Consider the following 19,773-nt stretch of genomic DNA (forward strand, 5'->3'; position numbering starts at 1 on the left):
GATGAACAAATAATCATGAAGTTGTGAACAGTCACTCTCAAAATAAAATGTATCCACTCCTTAATTTATTATTCGTCATTCAATCCTTCTTTATGATTAGGACCTACGAACTCAAAAGGGAACCACTCACTCTCATAAATTTTCAATTAATCCATGTGTAGATGACTTAGAGAAAAGATGGTACAGGAAGAGGTAGAGGTAGATGTGGAGATCAAATCTACGGCTGATAAGTTCCACATGTTCGCCAGGAGATCACAACATGTTTCCAAAGCCACTCGCTACATTCAGGGATGTGATCTGCTCGAAGGCGAGTGGGGCAAAATTGGAAGCATACTCTTGTGGAAATTAACTCCTGGTAATGGAAGTATTATTTTGTACGTCTCAATCTATGCAAGTTAAACCTTAAACTATGGCATAGGTATACTAGACAATTGGATCTACGGATAAATAGAATGATATATTTGATTTGTAAATGCGTTTTGGTGTAGATGGAGAGCCAAGAGTGTCAAAGGATAGGATCGAAGCCATGGATGTTGAGAATAATGTGATCCAGTGGAGGGTGTTAGAGGGACCTCTGAAGAAAGAGTACAAAAGCTTCTTGAAAACGATGAAGGTGAGCCCTAAGAAAGGAGGGCCTGGAAGTGTGGTGAAGTGGAACATGAGGTATGAACGACTTAATGAGAACGTGGCTCACCCTGAGAGCCTCCTTCATTTCTTCGTCGAAGTGATTAAGGATATCGACCAATTCCTCTTGTCTGATGATTAGGGGACTCTTCTGCGGCTTGACTTATGTGTGGGGGAGTTATTATATGCGTAAGGAATGTTCTCTTCTTATGTTTTGTATGTTCTTTCTCGATAATGTGATAATGTTCTTAATAAATCTCTCTCTGTTTAAAAAATAAAAATAATAAAAAGAGGAGAGAAAATAATATAAATCTATTTTTCAAGAGAGACTTATGAGAGATTTTTAAATCACATGGTTTATAATTATTGGTTAAAAATATAGATATTATTTGGTTGAGAGAATTTAGGAGAGTAATTGATGTAGATGTTCATTCCTTCATCTTCTCTAGAATCCTCTTGTTACATAGAGAATTAGTTAGAAAATATTTAATAATTTATTTATAATTGTTTAGGACAAAGAGTTACGATTTCTAAGCTTAATGGAATAATATTCATAGCTACATACATGCATGAACATAAGTTGTTTATATTGTATCAAATCTCCAATATTATATTACACATGTTAAGTGTAACTCCCCGAAAATTCAAAAAAAGAATTCTGAAGATTACTAGGAATAGCATAATGAAATATTAAAATTCCACAATACGTAAAAGTTAAAAATCTCATGAATTTTAAATTTTAAAGGAAAAAAAAATGTAGGAGGATATACGAAGTCTCGCACTACGTCAGAGAAACAAACTCCAAATCTCAGCTACTCTGCTCCTCTTCAACGTGAACGGACAATCATTTGGTGAGACTACGCATACCATACTAAAAAAGTTCACTTACGGATACGAACAAACATATATCTCGAAGTTATTATTCAAAACTAGCTAACATAGAAATTTATAAGAACACATAATATCAGCAGAGCGGAAATATATAAGCATAACATAAATATTACGTATTAGCAATATATGAAATGTACAATATCCCAACATTAGTTGATTCAATCCATATACTAGGAGCAAATATACATAATAAACATGATAACGATCTTAGCAGTCATTGAGGTGATATGGGAATACGACCCATAACAGGGGCGGATCTACGTGGTTCTTAGGTGGGGCACGCGCACATTTGGGATAAGTGTGTGCCCCATGCACCATCTTGTAACGAGTTCGATGTTCTCTTTAGATTTTTTTTTTTGTTGTATTCTTATTTTCCTTTTTCTATGCTCCACATTTCCTTATTAATGTCTACTATATTTTTTATTATTTTTTAAGATTAGTTCCATAGTCTTTTTGTCTTATGTGTTTTCTTTCTTACTTGTAATTAATTTTTAACAAAATTTGAATCTTCCTTTTCTACTATTAACTATATTTACATTTAAATTTTTAAAAAATTGCAAACTCAGTATACAATATTATAGTTTTTTAGTTTATCTAATATATTTAGAGTCTAAATTTGTGTGAAATATAATTGTTATTTTAAATATATCTAATATGCAAGTATATATATATATATATACATTTAGAAATCAAATAAAAATAAAAATTAAATTACTATAAATGGAAAATCATATTTAATATCTTTATTATCTGAATTTAATATCAGAGTGTTGACAAAAAAAAAGATTTAATATTATTAAGTTATTTGTGTCAGATACAAATAATTTTGCTGGATCCACCACTAACCCATAACATGAACCGATCCCAATACAAACAGAATAGGGGACTAAATAATATATCCGCTGGTTCGGTAGCATGGATTGCTAAATAAAGCTAACTAAATACAACTCCTAATAAAATATTATATTTTTTTTATTAACAATCCAATAACGTTTTGTTGATTGGGAAAAATGTTGTTTAAACCATAAACTTTCAAATTAAATAAATTATTGTCATTCAAAACAATAATTTTTTTAAGACCGTTTAAAACCAATTGGTTTCTTTATATTAAATGATACATGTATACAGTAAATTTATATATATATATATATATATATATATATTATTTTTGTTTTTTTTTCTAATTTATGTGGCAGGTAGCATGGAAGAATGATTGATTTGGTTATACTGTATATACAATAAGTGATGTAATATTATATGATTGATTTGGTTATAATATTACTGATTGCACATATGGCAGATAGTACTGTTACAATCTGTATTTGTCTATATATTTGGTGATTGAAACCAAACTTCACAAAGAGTAGAAAAGTTGTCAACAATATTTGGGCATTCGTTACACGTAAAAGGCAATACATATAATGTATCAAGCTATCAGCACGGCGACTCCAGCAATGCCTGTAATATTTCCTTCTTCATGGACGCGACCTGTAATCCTCCCTCTCCGGAGTGTAAAGACCTTCAAGCCTCTCGCATGCCTCAAATTAAAAGGAGAAAAAAGGTAAACATATGTCTCTCTATCTCAAATCATAAGAGCTCAGTGATCTAATATATTTTGGTAGGGTGGTACTATTGCCACTTCCGATGTCTATAGCTAGCTATACTATGTTCGTAATCTAATTGAAATATTCATATGGCAGAATGAGTGGGTTCCACGAAACTGAACATAAAGTTCGTGATTATGAATTGGATCAGTTTGGTGTGGTGAACAATGCCGTTTATGCCAACTACTGCCAACACGGTTAGTCAAAGTCGATCGGTTGCAAATGCTGCTGCTAAGATTATTATAAATCCTCTTTTCGAGTCTAGACGTGTGCTACAATTAAACAATATAACTTTCTTGTCCACTATTTATTTTTTGTTAAACTTGTTTTCATACAAAGGTCGACACGAGTTCTTGGAGAGTATCGGCATCAACTGCGATGAAGTATCCCGTTCTGGTCAAGCCTTGGCAATTTCTGAGTTGTCAATCAAATTCCGTGCACCTTTACGAGTACTTTTGACCCTCTTTTCCTAGCTATATATATATATATAAAAAATAATCGTCACATATTCTAATATCAGTGTTATTATGTATATCTATTTGATTTATTTGAGCAGAGTGGATTCAGATTTGTGGTGAAAACTAGGATATCAGGAGTATCTGTGGCGCGTATCTACTTTGAGCAATTTATCTTAAAACTGCCTGATCAAGAGGTTAATTTTGTTGCTCTTGTTAAGCCTTTGTGTTGTTTTTTTTACTTGTGTTCTAATCTAGATCCTTTTGGTATAGCAGCTTATTTTGGAAGCGCACGGAACGGGTCTGTGGCTCGACAACAACTACCGTCCTGCCCGAGTCCCATCTTATATACGCTCTAATTTCGTTCATTTCCAACGCCAAGAAGTCGCTGTTCACTCCTAATTTTGTTCACATCCAATAAGTACTATCTTGCCTGCATCGATATGTTTTTTTCAAATAACGAAGATCTAGATTCCTACATTCTCTTATTCCAGAGAATAGAGTATTTTATATGGTATTCTGGCAAGTGCCATTCGATTTCTAAAATTTATCTGAAAGTTTTTATAAATTGAGTTATTGACTATTTATTCTTGTATATTATTTTACATATCGTAGAACGTATGTTTCTTTTCATATCATTTGTTATCAGTGTGTATGTATAATTTATCAAATATACACTATTACATATTAATAAGATACTGTATAAATAAAATATACTCGTGGAAAAAAAAGAAACAAAACGTGATTCATCAACTAATTGACCACAATAGATGCAGCCACTGGTCTCCCAATTGCCACTTGTTCAGCGCAGGAGGCCACTGATAAGTCATGGAACTCATGTACCAAACCAAACAATATATGGCCGGCCACATGAGTTTACGTGACATAATAATAAATAGTGTTCGAGTAGGGCCATTTACATTAAATTATCGAAATCAATTCATATTTGGATGGCTGTCGACGAATTTCAAACCATTTGTAAACAGAATTTGAAATTTTGTTTTGTCAACTAATCAATACAATAAAAACAACCTAATTTTCTTTCTCTAATTCACATATCAGCTTTTTCATATTTTTAAAAGTGACACTTCGTAAAAACAATATTCAAATAAAATTAGACCACTAAGATAAATATTATGACACATCAACATTCTTATACTTTGTACTTAACTAAAGAAAGCAATCATAATATTGAAGAAACTGATAGAAATCATAATAACATGTTATTCAATCCTTAAGATATCAATATAATCGTTCTTCTCTTTATATAGAGATTACAGAGGTTTAACCTAGTTCTAGAGTCTTCTACGTAGTGACGAGCTGTCATGTTGACTGACACATGGTTTTGATCATAGTTGCATGATTCGAGTGCTGCAAATCTATTCTTTGTCGTCACTTTCGTACAAGCTGCAAGCTGTGCTAATCCTCTGTTTCTTATCTTGTTCTGCAGGTAGCCGTTGGATTGGATGAGCTTGGGCTTGAGCGTTTGTTCACTAGCCTTCACATTCTTATTGGCCTTCTGATAAGCACATGAGAGGCACGTGTGAGAAGATTGAGAACAATGTAGAGTATAAATAGAGATAGATTAGTATTGTAAACACTATCCTGCGTAATCATTGATGTGTAAAGAGGAATTAGAGCTTATGTGCTCTGTTCTTAGGTGATGAGATTGGAGAACTGTAACTCCAAGATTATCAATTAGGGTGAGAAGAGATAAGAGAGAAGAGTTCGTATGCTCAATCTTATCAAATGGTGCGCTTGTGAACACGGATCGAATCGAACGCTGAAGAAAGTTAAGTTTTCAAGCAATTTGGGGATTTTTAATCACAATGTGTCTTGAAAGATTTCCCATCTTCGATGGTGTTGCTGGTGAATTGCGACCATGGATTTCATGGCTAGAGGATTTCTCTGTTCAGGAGAATTTCACGGCAGATGAGAAGCTGAATCTTGCGCAAAGTCTTCTCGAAGGTGAAGCTCTCTTGTGGTTTCAACGGCGAACACGAGTATGGGGATATTTTGACAGTTGGGGAATGATGGAGTTAGCCTTGGTGTTTCGATTTGGTGACAGAAATGAAAGAATCAGACTCATTCAGGAGCTTAGAGAAGAGAAACAGATTGAAATCTTGGAGCAGAAGAAAGAATCGAAGAAAGAAGTGGATTTGTGTTTGGGGAAGATCTCGTCGCAATCGCAAGACGTAGTGGAGAAATCCAAAGAATCATTGATTCAAGTTGATGAGATCGTAGTGGAGAGGAAATAGATTCAAGAAACATTTGTTTCCAATGAATGTGTATCAATAGCAACTTCTGTTGTAGAAAAAGTTACGATGCACAATGAAGAAGCAATCCTACTCAAAGAATCGTTGGTCTAGAATCAATTTAACCCGCAACATCAGGTATTGATCTCTGACTTGGAACCTAGGCGTAGAGTTCATCAGTTAGAATTTTCTGGAATGGTTTCAGTTTTGGCAAATAGAAAAGTTGGGGAAAAACATGTTGAGAATCCAATCTTTGAAGCTCTTAATGAAGTAGCATGGATCTTTACTGAAGAATCGCCAAAGAGTCAAGAAGTTGATGTGATGTTAAAAAACACGGATTTGAGCTTGATCTTTGATGGAAATGTTGCAGCTCAGTTTAAGATTGTGTATGGTAGTGAGATGGACCCTTATGGCTACAAAGTGTTCGATCAAATGTTTCTTAGAGGGTCTAACTTACTGCAACATATGAAATTTCTTAGAGGGTACAACTTACTGCAACATAAGAAGATGAGCAAGTTTCCTAAGTCATGGATATTCAAGTTCAAGAACAGTTTGGAGGCACAAAATTCAGCACCAGAACAACTATTGTTTCTAGATATAGTTGCAAGAGACGGCTTGCATAGGCAGTGTACTTTCAACTTTGTGTGATAGTCATGAGCTGCAAATGCAAGAACAGAGAAAATGTTCTAAGTTCTGGACATTCAAATATAATAACAAGGCTTTACGAGGAGAGAAGATATTAATGAAGCAGAACCAGTCCAATCACAGAGGAAAAATTAAGTTTGAACATGTTAAGCATGCTTGTTGGCTGATCCAGTGTAGAAAACCTAGTTGCTATTTGTCTATGTTGCTTCAGCGATTCCAATTTGTTGTTATGGATTTCTAAAAATTTTGGAGATTTAGGTTCAAAGGCCAGATTTTGGAGATTTTCATCGTTGTGTTTGAAAGAAAAAAGCTGCAAAAGTTTAGCTTGCAACTATGGATGACCTGCAACTTCACGGCGAAGCTACGGTGTAGAAGATCAATATGTGTTCAGCAGCTCTACTATGGCAGGAGACAGAACAGAGAGCACGGATTGATTGTACTCAAGTTCCGAATCAAACGATATAATGTTGTGTGGTGGTCTCAGATTGGGAAAGTAATTGAACCTGCAACTTCTGCATCTATGTTGTTGGCTCTGCCAATCATCCCAACAACTCCACAACAGCTTATCTACATGAAGTTGGAGCATGATTCTGTCATTCAAAGGGAATTGGAACAGATTCAAAGAGCCATTCAGGTTGTACACTACATTCCTGTTGCTGGTTACAAGTTTGGAGAGCTTAGGATGAATGTTGTATTTTGGTGGACGTTTCCACCGGATCCAGGAATCTATAGGCAGCTACGACTCTCACAAGACCTGCAATGAAACAGTATCACGGTGCAGAGGATCAATGTGTGTGCAACAGCTCCACCATGGCATCAGCGAATGTCTTCTTTGGTTTCCATCTTCACTACTTTGGCTACATCACAGCTTGAGGACAAGCTGTTTTGAAAGGGGGGAGTATTGATAAGCACATGAGAGGCACGTGTGAGGAGCTAAAGAGAAGATTGAGAACAATGTAGAGTATAAATAGAGATAGATTAGTATTGTAAACACTATCCTGCGATCATTGATGTGTAAAGAGGAATTAGAGCTTATGTGCTCTGTTCTTAGGTGATGAGATTGGAGAACTGTAACTCCAAGATTATCAATTAGGGTGAGAAGAGATAAGAGAGAAGAGTTTGTATGTTCAATCTTATCACCTTCGTACATATGTAAGGGCTTTTAACGAAACTATATCGTTTTGGTTGTTAGTCTTGTTGACTGTTGACAAATATAATATAAATCCATAGACCTTAACATTTTTATTTTTATTTGTATGAACCTATCATTCAATGATAACGAGACAATCAGACAAAGGCATTAAAATTTATAGAAATCGATTCATATTTGGACGACAAGGACATTAACAATTACATAGGTTAGTGTTCATAATGTAAGTTTAGATTTCTCTCTTTCTACACTTTATCTCTTTCACAATTGTAATCGTAAGAGATGGGGAATCTCAATTACTTCGATCAAGAACCTGCAACGTGATCTAATGAATTCCACAGAAAATCTCAGCTCCGGTTTGGAGATAAACTGGTTAAAATCTCGTGTGCATGTTCTTTCTTGCTTTCTATTTTGTTCTTTCTTAATCTTTGCAACAGTACAAACGAGTGAACGAAAGAGAGTTGTGAGGTGTATTCATGTAGATATGAGGTGTAGGTCATATAGTTTGCCATTGGAGCTCACGGTTGTGGAAAAGAATCGGCTTGATTTGAATATCCCAAACACGAAGCTATAGAACCGGATCTATTTGTGTAGATATTTTGTGAACAATCATTCAATGTTTTGAAAGTAAAGGAATTAAAAACGCTCTCTATAATTTGATAGCATACAATACCATACCGTAAAAGTTCAGACGTTACAAGCATATTGAAAGCATGAAAGACATTAGTTGCTACAAGGCTGGTCTGTAGGACTTTGAAAGATGCGTTCGCCCGTGAAAGCAGTAATGGATATTGAGTGATGTGGCTGTATTGTAGGACAGTAGGAGGTCTTTTGATTGGAGCGCAAGATATAATCATATATAGAAAGAAGATTTGCACTTATCCTGGGATAGGAAAGTAATCATAATACATATAGTAGGAGGATGACCTATATATTGAGTTACTAGGGAAAACATATTGTTTTCACCATTTGGGAAAACTTTTAGACTTAAGCTAATAAGCTTTTAGGGTTCTTGGGTTTTTAATTAGATTGAATTGGTTAGTAACAAGTCAATTTGACTATGTGTAAAGCTGATTAAACACATCTTGTAAGATTGTTTAAGTGATTCTTAATAAGAGAAAAATTCTTTTCATTACTGCCTACATCTTGTTTTTACACATATATGAGAACTAACCAAGTACACTCACTGTTACAACAACTCCTACTAGACATAATAATACTAACTAGTAGAAAACCGGAAGGATATACTTGTTTGTTACCATTTTCCTATAATATATGAGGTAGGAAAACATGATGTTTTCTTGTAGTATAAGTGAACCTAGCTCGGCAACACCTTACAAAAGAATAGAATTACCAGTGCACCAACTCCATAAGCATAACCAAACTAGTTTCTTCTTCATCCACTTCATAGTTTCAGTATGGTTCGTCTTGAGATCAAAAGAGGCATTAGTAAACAATTCAACGGATTTAGAGATTTATCGCTTAGAAGACAAGGATGTTCGCTCATATAGGGGTTATAGGGTTAAATGATACGCTTGTTGAGCAAGCTCCGCTCCTGCCATTAGCAGAAAAAGAAGAGGCAAACCCAGCGAAGGAAAATTAATGGATTGAAGATAAAGCGACAAAGATATATCAGTGTGAGAAGACAATGACACTATCTTCTTAAACGTAAAAAATAAGGTCTTGAGAGAGATCGATAGATGCAACTTTGCAGCAGAGAGGAATTCGATGTTAAGGCATCTGTATAATGGTGAGAACCTTGCCTAATAGAGTATATCTATGGTTAAGGGTATACACGTTCAAGATGCAAAAATCAAAGTACGTATATACCCACGATCATAGCATTTGGCAGGCTTTTTTTTTAAAGAGATTTTGGGCTTAGGCCCATGTGTACATCCTCTCAGGTCAGGGACCAAAGCATTTTATATGGTCCCTCCCAAACGACCATTCCTCAAATCTGGCGGGCTTTACGAATCTGGAATTATCATATCCTTAGTAATAGACTTATTTTGGGCCTCCCTTCTGCATACAAAATCAAAACCATGCCAGAGTAGACCGTACTACATGCACTTGACTATGAGTGTAGTAATAGCAAATACTCTGAATCGCGAGATCACTAAGAATTTTTTGGAGAGTCAAATGAAATTTATAAAAATATCTTAGCACCAACATGACTAATTTATAGAAGTATTCTTGTAGACCCTTAAACTGAACCTTAAAAGATGTGTTATTAAAATGAAGGCCTACTAGCTGATCTGTTTAAACAGAAACTTGGAAACAAAGAATTTGTTGGCACAAAAAGTAATTTATTCGGAGAGATATCATCAATACAATAAAAGAAAAATGTATTGCTTTTCTTATGTGACACATCAGCTTCAACATTGAAGCTGGTGTTGACACATCAGTTAAAACCAATAGCCAATAAAAATATTTCAATTAATACAACTAAGATTTCTAAACCAATGAAAAAAACTATGTGCCACTAGGCATGTCAATTAGGCCCAAAGCCCGCAGACTGACCCAACCTGGTCCGGTCTTGAAAAACACCAGGCTCGGGTCCAGAAAAATGGTCTTTTGGACCCATCCTGTTCGGACTTTAGAGTTTTTAGGGCTTAACCTGATCGGACCAGCCCGAAAAACCCTTATACAAATATAATTATACTTTTTCGTTAATATTTTTTTTGATTGCAATATTTTTTTATTGATTTATTGTAAATAAAGTTTAAAACTCTAATTTTAGTTTTCATATTTACTTAATAATCTTACTTAATATTTTAAAAATCTTTATCTGTAATATTTTTATATGAATTATATCTATTTTTTATTTGGTTAAAGTATAAAAATTTATTTGATTTTTTTTTTTTTATTTTAGATTAAGTTGGTTTTAGTGAATATAGATGGGTTATTTAAATTTTGATTAATTTGTTTTATATTGCCCCTTTAAACATTGTTTTTAAGACATGTTATAAACTAACTTATAAGTTTGAATTTTTGATCCGTAAGATAAGCCTGAAAAAATCCAAAAAATCATGTAGCCCTAAGCCGGACTTTGAAATATAGGCTTGAAAATATTTCGGGTCGGGCCGAGAAGAGCTCAAATATATGCGGGTTTTGCGGATTTCGGACCGGACCGGGCCGAGCCAGCCCGATTGACACTCCTATGTGCCACATCACGTTGTCTTTCACTTCATCAACCCTTGCCCACATAAAAAAAAACACATACTCTAATTGTTTGTTCTTCTCCTTCACACTATAAGACTGCTCTTGAATTCAGTTAGAGAAAAGAAACAAAAGAATCGTCACAAAGTTTTGCCTTCGATGAAACAAACATAAAGAGAAGAAAACGCACGACTCGTGCGGCACGAGACATGTAAGAAACATAGGTCATTGTTTAAGAGGCAAAGCAATCTTACCAAATTCACCTTTGATTAATTCGAACAAAAATTTCATCAAAATCTACAGATTCTGAAATTAAATTCTCCGGTTATCGAGAATTCTTTGGAAGAAGAATAGGGAAAGAGAGAATGAGAAAGGAGAGAAAGAGATAGATGCATAGTGATGTGAAGAAGAAGGAAGAAGAGAAGAGAGACATAGAGATATCAATTCTTCAGATAAGCCCCTCCCTAACTACATAATTGTCGTCTGATATACAAAAGATTAAAAAATTCACAAAAGAGCAACTTGGGCATGACAAAGTTCATTAATTTCTTTTAGAATCGCAGGTCCAATCGAAGTAAAGATGTCATTTTTATTCAAGCTTTTAGGGTTGCTTCAAGAATAAATATTAGTGTTTTGTGTAAATTGACTCCCCTCTTCTTTGTTGACTTAGATCTTGAATGAAGATGATATTGAGCAAATTGCTACTTTGGACCAGAATATTTTCTTTTTTCAAGGTTTAGTACAATACAGGTTACTTACTACTACTTCCAGAACTCTCTATGTGAAAATTATCATTTTTTATTTCTCTTTGGATCTTAGTAAATTTCAAAAGTTTCATCTTTGGTTTATGTCAGATTTATGAGATAAAGATTGAAGTGCCTAAATCTAAATTACTCTAAGAGATCCTTCAAGAACATTTATAATGTAGACAACAAAGAGTAATGTGTCTTACTGTTCTAGAGGGTTTGTGAGTGAGAAATAAATCAAGAATTAATGGTTTGTAATCCCTAAACTTATTTGGTAATAAAATTTAAAATCTATTCAGAAACTAAATATATAAAATTAAAAACTCAAGTATTATATGATGATGTAAATAATAATAATAAAAAATACTATTAAAATTATCAAAAACTTATGAACTGATTCCAAATAACATACATTAGATTCATATTAAATTATGAATTGAGAAAAACAAAACAGAAAAATATGACAAAAATAAAATAAAATAAAATACGCCCCGGCGTGTACCAACCTAGTTAATAGTTAATGTTTGAATCTTTCAATTTCAACTTAATTAATCATCAGACTAGGTAAAGAAAAAGAAAAAAAAAAAAAAAAACTTTTGCGCCAAAGAGTCAAGTTGCTTAACCAACTCATTCATTAGTTAAAGAGGGTGAGAGAAGGTGAAGTTGTATTAAAAGCTACGACCTCTTCAAAGTCAAAACGTCAGATGAACAAAGCCGCATCAATCATTACGACTAAGCTAAAAATGAAATATTCCAACATGATAATACAATTAATACTTTCAGTCATGATCAAACGTGCTAAGCACTTCACCCAAACATATCATTTTTATGGCATGAAACATGGACTTCTTCCCTACCTTGGAACATGGAGTTCCAAAGATGATTGTGTAGTAACACAGCCACACAAAAAAAAGCCCCTTCACATGAGGACAATGGGAAAGACTCCGGTCCTGCCACTGCATCATGTTATCTTCTTATTTCTGCTTGTTATCCAAGCCACTGGCCAGCAGCAGCCAGGACTCACCAGTCCATATATTGCCCCAAGAACGAATCAAGTACCCGCGGTAATCATTGGAATGTTTATGTTCACACTCTTATTCAGCATGTTGGCTTGTTGCGTTTGCTATAAATACACAAGCACATCTCCTCCTGGAACCAGCTCTGATACCGAAGGAGGTGGTGGAGAAGTAGCATGGACGAGGAGGACAAGCCGTGGACTTGAACCGGATGTGATAAAGTCGTTTCCTTCCTTTCTTTACTCACAAGTTAAAGGGTTAAAGATAGGCAAAGGCGGCGTGGAATGTGCCATCTGCCTGAATGAGTTTGAGGACGAAGAAACGCTGCGTTTGATGCCTCCTTGTAGCCATGCATTTCATGTTGTTTGCATAGATGTCTGGCTCTCTTCTCGGTCTACCTGTCCAGTTTGTCGTGCTAGTCTCCCTCCCAAACCAGGTAGCGATCAAAGCTCTTTAAATCCATGTATACACCCACATGATAATCAAGATATGGATCTTGAAGATGGAAATACGCGAAGAAGTGTATTGGAATCTCCAGATGTACGTTTGTTAGATAGATTGACGTGGAGCAATAACACCGGGGCAAACAGACCCCCTCGGTCGAGGTCAACAGGGTTATCAAACTGGAGAATAACGGAGATTTTGTTCCCAAGATCTCATTCAACCGGACATTCTCTAGTTCCACGTGGAGAGAACCTTGACAGATTCACATTGCAGTTACCGGAAGAGGTACGGAGGCAATTGAGCCGCACGACGTTACCACAAGCTAGGAGTTCAAGGCAAGGCTATAGGAGTGGTAGCGTTGGGAGCGAGAGGAGAGGTTTACCTTATGGACGCCGATATAATCGCCGAAACATTTCTCTTTCTTTCTCTTTCTCTTTTCAAACTGCCTCTCTCCAGTCAACTAAAGGCAGCAAGGAAAAAGAGCGTGGAGAAGGGTCATTTGAACGCCTTAGGCCAGAGATGGTCTAGTATATATTTGTTGATCACTACATCAACTTATCTTATTGACAATGTTAGATTATAGAGAACGTCAGGTGTGTCTTAACCATGAAACAATATATATGTAGGTTTTTATACAAATTGTGTGGAGGTAAACAAGAGCACAAGAGAGCTATATTGTACAGTTTCTATGTGAATCGAAGGATTTAATAGTATATGATTGTGAACTTTGGATTATAATTACGATTGATATAAAAATCCTCTTCTTTATAACAATTCTTCCGAGTTGTCCTATGCTATGTATCAACCTAAATAGAATGCACATGTTCATGTGATACTAGAATGTTAAATACTTGACTCAGATCAACTGATAACCACATAACCAAAAACTCCTAGAGTAATTTTCTGAGATTTTTTTAACTTTCATCAATCATATATTCATATGAAAAATTCATAGGTTCACCCCTATAAATAAAACTCTCTCATTCACCCCTACTAAATTCATCAATCAAAATACAACAAAACGCCATGTCATATCATATTTATAAAAAAAATCAAAATTAAAATAAAAAGACAACAAATTAAGTAAACAAATTCCGTAGAGGTTTTTATTAAGGAAAATATGTCGGTTTAGGTTTATCAAGGAGAATTAGAATTTAAATTTTACAACTAAATAAAATTATATGTCGGTTTGAGCTTACAAAATAGTGGTTAGGATTTAGATTTTATAATTAAACGAAATTATATGTCGGTTTGCGTTGACAAAAGATTGGTTATGGTTTAGATTTTATAACTAAAAGAAATTATATGTCGGTTTGTGTTTACAAAAAAGTGATTAGGGTTTAGATTTTATAATTAAGCAAAATTATATGTTGGTTTGGTTTACAAAAGAGTGGTTAGTGTTTAGATTTTTTTTTTGTTTGAACTAAATAATGTTTAGATTTTATAATCAAACGTAATTATATGTCGGTTTGGGTTTACAAAAGAGTGGTTAGGGTTTAGGGTTTAGATGTTACAATTAAAGAAAATTATATGTTGGTTTGAGTTTATAAAAGAGTGGCTAGGATTTAGATTTTATAAATATTAAAAAAAATTGTATTTCAATTTGTATTTATAAAAAAGTGGTTAGGGTTTAAATTATATAATTAAAAGTGATTGGGGTTATAAAAAAATGACTTTTAGATGTTATAATTAAAAACTACCATATAATAAAGTTTAGAATTAATTATTTTAAAATTAATTGATTTACTGAATTTGAAAAAAAAAAAAAAACTCGGAAATAAACTAAACCGGTAATGTGGCTTTCTTGGTTTATTTTGGGGTTTCAGTTAAACCGGATGCAATTTCAATTGGACCGGATCTATCTTCTTCATCTTCACCATGGTATCTTTACGGCTGAGTTTGTGACGGAGGAGAAACCAGAATCCGATTACTGCGATTTACATTTCTCCCGATGGCTTCCACTCTAATCTCCTCATCCCTCTCTTCCTCTTTCTTCCCAACCCAAAATCTCCGCCGCATTCGAATCCCGGCGATTTCAATTCCCAGAGGTTGCAGTATTCGCACACGCCGTTCAAAAATTGTCTCCAAATCACTCGATCTTCCACTTCTCCCTTTCAGCATGAGCGAGGTTAGCTCCATAAAAAAAAAATCTCAATTTTGAGCTTCCACTTCTTGTGAATAATGTTGTTCGTTTATGCTTTTTTATACACAGGTTCTTGTACCAACGGAGAGTAAAACTTTGCATTTGTATGAAGCAAGGTACTTAGCTCTACTTGAAGAGGTATACACTAGTCTCTGGATGTGACACTATTAGATTTTACATGTATTGGTTAGTGAAAATGTTGGTGTTTTAATTCTGCTACACTAATCTCTGGATATTAGATTGCAATATTAGATTTTACATGTTGGTGTTTGTGTTTTTTGTTTTGATTTGTAGTCAATGAAAAGGAAGAAGAATATGTTTGTTCATTTCATCCTGGATCCTATTTCAATTAGTGAGACTGCAACAGAAGCTTCCTTTGCTGCTCGATACGGCTGCTTGGTACTTATTGAAAACGTAAACATTTGTTTTTTTTTGTTTGTGTCGTTGGTGTTGAATGGAGTCATGAATTTTCTTGAGTTCTGAAGCTCATGACATATATTTGTAGGTTGAGAGATTAGACGTTGGTGCACTTGTTTCTATTAGAGGCGCTGGCCGTGTGAAGATTTCGCGGTTTTTAGGGGTAAATTTCGGATATAAAGTATATGTGTTTGGTTAAAAACATAAACTTTAGATAACAACTAAAATGTGGTATCTTGGCTTCTTGACTTCTGCGAGCTTCTTCTTGTCTTACTTCAGGGGTAAGATTGTGGATATATAGTGTGAGTTTGTAATCTTTGGTTAAACTCTGACTTGAGGTAACGATTTAGATACTTTAGCTTGTCTAGTAGAACTAGACCGCAAGCCACTCTGTTCCTTCTCTTTAGCCAAAACAGTTGATTAACCAGAAATGTTGTTATTCAAGCTTAGCTTATTCAAGTTGATTTCTTTGTTTAGAATATCAGAAGTTGATTTTCTGACAATATGAATTGTTGTCTCAGGCAGATCCTTTCTTGTCCGGAGAGGTCAGACCAATACAAGATCGTGTGAATCATGAGAGCAGAGATGAATTAACCTCAAAAGTCTCCCAGCTGAAGGAAACTATTATGAATCTTAATAGCTTGGAGATCAAACTTAAGGTGAAAAACCTAGCCAAAAAAAATATCTCTCCTTCATTGTGTTATACATGGATACAACTGTATCTGTTGTATCTCTCATCTTCTCCCCTTGGATTGTTCATAGCAATTAGGTATAGAAAGTTGTATCTAAGTTTTATGTACATCTCTTACATTTATATATCTCCCTTGGATTGTTCATAGCAGTTAGGTATAGAAAGTTGTATCTAAGTTTTATGTACATCTCTTACATTTATATATCTCCTGTTGCAATAGGCTCCAGCAGACTCACCGCTACAAACTCGTCTCATCAACTCTCTAAACTGGGCTGAAGATGAGCCGCCTGTTGAGTGTGACGAATCATTCTTACCTTCTCTCCAAGAGCGTCTATCTTTTTCTGCATTTCAACCCATTTCTGGTTATTTCTCACATATTTTCTCTCTCGTGTTTTCTTGTTTCAAGAAGCTTTTCACTTTGAACTATCAAATTTTACATCACAATAACGCCATAAACTTCTCAAATCATCCGTTTTGTCTCGTGTATGCAGGATCGTCAAAGTCGGAACTATCAAGGTTACAACAAGAGAAATTAAAAGCAATGGATATGAAAGATACAGTAGAGAGGTTAGAACTCTCAATGACACTCATAAAAGAGAACATTTCCTCAGTTGCGGCCAAACTCGCCATCCAATCCTTGGATATTCGCTAATAGATAGACCATACAATAAGTCTCTCGTTGTAAATGTGTGTTATTCGTAAAACTTAGTGAATATTATATTACAGCCAAGAAAGTGTATATCTTGTTCGAAACTGTGATTCATAGGTGTAGAGAAGCAATAAGACTAGAGCAAACATTCACTCTTCCTTTGTTCATGATAGGCCAAAACATCTCACTCAGTCTAACCATAAGGTTCCTTTTTAGGGGTGTTGGTACTTTCCAGTCCCACAAATAAAGAATGTTAGACTTTATTGCTTCTCTCGCAAATCCATTTGCCTCCGAAACTTCTTTGCAAGACCTCAATTTCTCCTATAGATTCTTCAGCTCTAGGTTGTAGTCTTCAAAATCAGACCGTGGCATGATGCCACCATTTCTAAGAACCAAAACAACCACTTGGGAGCGAATCTTATTATCTTTTCCGCCTGTAAATTTCAATATTAATTGAGTACCGAAGAGTAGTAATAAAGAACGTATGTCATCAGATAGTAGGAACATTGCTTCAGCCACATAGAGTGAGAGCTCAATTCCGAGTCGAAAAACCTCCTTCTGTTTCTTCTTCTCCTTAGTCCTGCACAAATTGACATTTTCAATTTTTGTAACATGATCAGTAAGAAAACAAAAGGGAAAAAATGAAAGATCATGCACTGACCCTAAAATGTAAGGAGAATGAATACCTAGACTGTGGTAATCTCTTGTTCTTACGGAGAACACGGTCGTGAGTCGTCATTGACATAGATTCCATCTTTATTTTTGTTAAAAATATCTAAATATCAAACTATTTTTTTTCAAAAATATTAATTAAAATTATAAATTTCTGAAAATATTTAAAAATACTTAATCAAAGGAAAAAAATAGTGTTTTTACTCAAACATTTTTTTGTAAAACAGAAGAGTATTATTTTTTAACTAGGGCAATTGACAAAAATAGCACCATTTTCAGTTTTTCTTCAACAATTAGTACGTGTTTTCAAATGTTCCAAAACTAGCACAAATGTATATGTGAAAATATACTAGTTTGACACAAATTTGGTAATTAATTGCTAGATTAACACTACATCCTATCCAATAACTAGAATGACACAATTTTTAGGTAAAAAAACTAAAAACCCAGATTTTTTGTTCTTAACTTTTTTTTAAGAAAACGAAAATACAATATAGTATTTAATTTTTTGATTTAAAAATATGATTAATGAAAAATATAAAATGATTAAAAAATAGACAAAAAACACAGATTTTTTTTTTTTTTTTGTTTTTCAAAAAACGAAAGTACCTTATAGCATTTAATATTTTGATTTAAAAATATGATTAATGAAAAATATAAAATGATTAAAAAATATGATGTTTATTTTTTTGATATAATTTTTAAAAATAAAGTATGATTTAAAATATAATGTATAAAAATAATATTCAAAAAAATGTTTATAAAAATATTATGTATAAAAATATGATTTAAAAATATGAAGTTTAAGATATATAGTTTAAATAAGTTTTATTTTAAATATAATGAATGAAATTATAACTAAAAAATAATGTATATAAGAAGTATTAAAATAAGATTTATGAGAATATAATATAATATATAAAAATATAATTTTAAAATATGAGGTTAATTTTTTAAATATGATTTAGGAAAATTAAAATGTATAAAATATGCTTTAAATATATGAGTTTGAAAATATGATTTATAAAAAATATAACTAATAAAAATATGACTGAAAAAATATAACTTAAAACAAATATGTTGTCACTATATTTACATTTTACATCTAATAAATTTGTTATCAAACACCAGATTTTTTGAAGCAAATAAAAAAACTGTCATAGCGTAAAAAAACCTGCCATAACATATGGTATTCCCATAGGTCATTTTAGCAATTTTTTAAAAATGTTATAAATCTGTTATCAAACGACAGTTTTTTGGTAAAATTAAAAAATCTGTTAAATTAAAACAAATCTGTTATCACTAGAGGTCAATCTAGTAATTATTTTTCTGTAAAAAAATCTGTCATATTACGACAAACTTTTAATCAAGAAAATAAATCTCAAATAACTGTGGAAAATACATCTGCCAAACATTTTACAAATCTGTCATCTATTGTGAAAATATGTGATGTCTTTATAAATAAGTCTGTCATGAAAAATAAATCTGTCATCAATTATAAATTTGTCATAAGTGTAGCTAAAAAAATCTGTCATACAAAATAAATCTGTCATACAAAAATAAATCGGTTGTGCCAAAACAAATCTGTCATACACAAATAAATCTGTCACAACTAGTCCAACAGACTTTTGAAAATATTTAGATTTTCTTAAAAAAAATTATGTGAGGGTAAATTTGACTTTATTTTTTTCCTCATAAAGCAAAAAGGGTATTTTAGGCAAAAAATAACTCATCTAACCCTCACATTTTATGAGTTAATTTAGTAATTAAACTCTTAATTTGGGTCAATCTAGTTTTTCTCCCAATTTATATTTATTAACAAAATATTAATAAAATTAAAACAATGTTGAAATCGTAACATTGCAACCACCATGTGTTCTCTCTCACTCATCCATCTCTCTGATTCCAAACCTAATTACCGATGAACCCAATCGTATCTGAATCAAAGGTGATTCATGAAGTCGAAGTCAATGAAATAATTGCAACACTGCAGAGGAGCCCAAGCATCGATAATATTCAACTCCGGTGGATTTAATTCCGGTAAAAGTTACATAATCAACATGAGAGAAGAGGAGGAAGTTGGGTTTTCCGGTGCTAGATCTTTTCTCTCCTCTTGTCTGTTTCATTCTTCTATTTATCACCCTCAATTGCCACACTCTTCTACAGTTTTATTTGATGTGAGTCTTGGTTTTAAAGATTTCTCTAGTGGTAG

The 19,773-nt window shown here is 33.5% G+C and overlaps 4 protein-coding genes and 1 pseudogene across 14 annotated transcripts; 4 read left to right on the forward strand and 1 right to left on the reverse strand.

Moving 5' to 3' along the window:
• LOC104742034 (MLP-like protein 168) lies at window positions 1-935 on the forward strand. Its single transcript, XM_010462996.3, has 2 exons — window positions 1-355; window positions 489-935. The coding sequence occupies exons 1-2, from the start codon at window positions 178-180 to the stop codon at window positions 764-766; spliced, it is 456 nt and encodes a 151-aa protein (XP_010461298.1). The 5' UTR covers window positions 1-177; the 3' UTR covers window positions 767-935.
• Window positions 936-2,873: 1,938 nt separating this feature from the next.
• LOC104742035 (acyl-acyl carrier protein thioesterase ATL3, chloroplastic-like) lies at window positions 2,874-4,144 on the forward strand. Its single transcript, XM_010462997.3, has 5 exons — window positions 2,874-3,076; window positions 3,216-3,316; window positions 3,459-3,568; window positions 3,676-3,771; window positions 3,851-4,144. The coding sequence occupies exons 1-5, from the start codon at window positions 2,937-2,939 to the stop codon at window positions 3,974-3,976; spliced, it is 573 nt and encodes a 190-aa protein (XP_010461299.2). The 5' UTR covers window positions 2,874-2,936; the 3' UTR covers window positions 3,977-4,144.
• An 8,213-nt stretch (window positions 4,145-12,357) lies between these two features.
• On the forward strand, window positions 12,358-13,763 carry LOC104742036 (RING-H2 finger protein ATL34-like). Its single transcript, XM_010462998.3, has one exon. The coding sequence runs from the start codon at window positions 12,363-12,365 to the stop codon at window positions 13,515-13,517; it is 1,155 nt and encodes a 384-aa protein (XP_010461300.1). The 5' UTR covers window positions 12,358-12,362; the 3' UTR covers window positions 13,518-13,763.
• A 1,041-nt stretch (window positions 13,764-14,804) lies between these two features.
• Window positions 14,805-17,044, forward strand: LOC104742037 (uncharacterized). 11 transcript variants are annotated; one of them, XR_015580130.1, is made up of 8 exons: window positions 14,805-15,117; window positions 15,202-15,270; window positions 15,427-15,546; window positions 15,638-15,712; window positions 15,829-15,887; window positions 16,071-16,318; window positions 16,461-16,602; window positions 16,732-17,044. XR_015580130.1 is itself a non-coding variant. In XM_010462999.3 (7 exons), the coding sequence occupies exons 1-7, from the start codon at window positions 14,941-14,943 to the stop codon at window positions 16,890-16,892; spliced, it is 882 nt and encodes a 293-aa protein (XP_010461301.1). In that variant the 5' UTR covers window positions 14,805-14,940; the 3' UTR covers window positions 16,893-17,044. The 11 variants fall into 11 exon arrangements, 2 of the variants coding, with proteins under 2 accessions (XP_010461301.1, XP_010461302.1); XR_015580128.1 differs by having other exon boundaries at window positions 16,071-16,208; XR_015580131.1 differs by having other exon boundaries at window positions 16,075-16,318.
• LOC147928369 (uncharacterized) lies at window positions 17,001-17,643 on the reverse strand (annotated as a pseudogene).
• Window positions 17,644-19,773: the final 2,130 nt, after the last annotated feature.

Source organism: Camelina sativa, chromosome 14 (genome assembly GCF_030686135.1).
Source record: "Camelina sativa cultivar CO46 ecotype springtype chromosome 14, ASM3068613v1".
In the NCBI taxonomy this organism is placed as follows: Eukaryota; Viridiplantae; Streptophyta; class Magnoliopsida; order Brassicales; family Brassicaceae; genus Camelina; species Camelina sativa.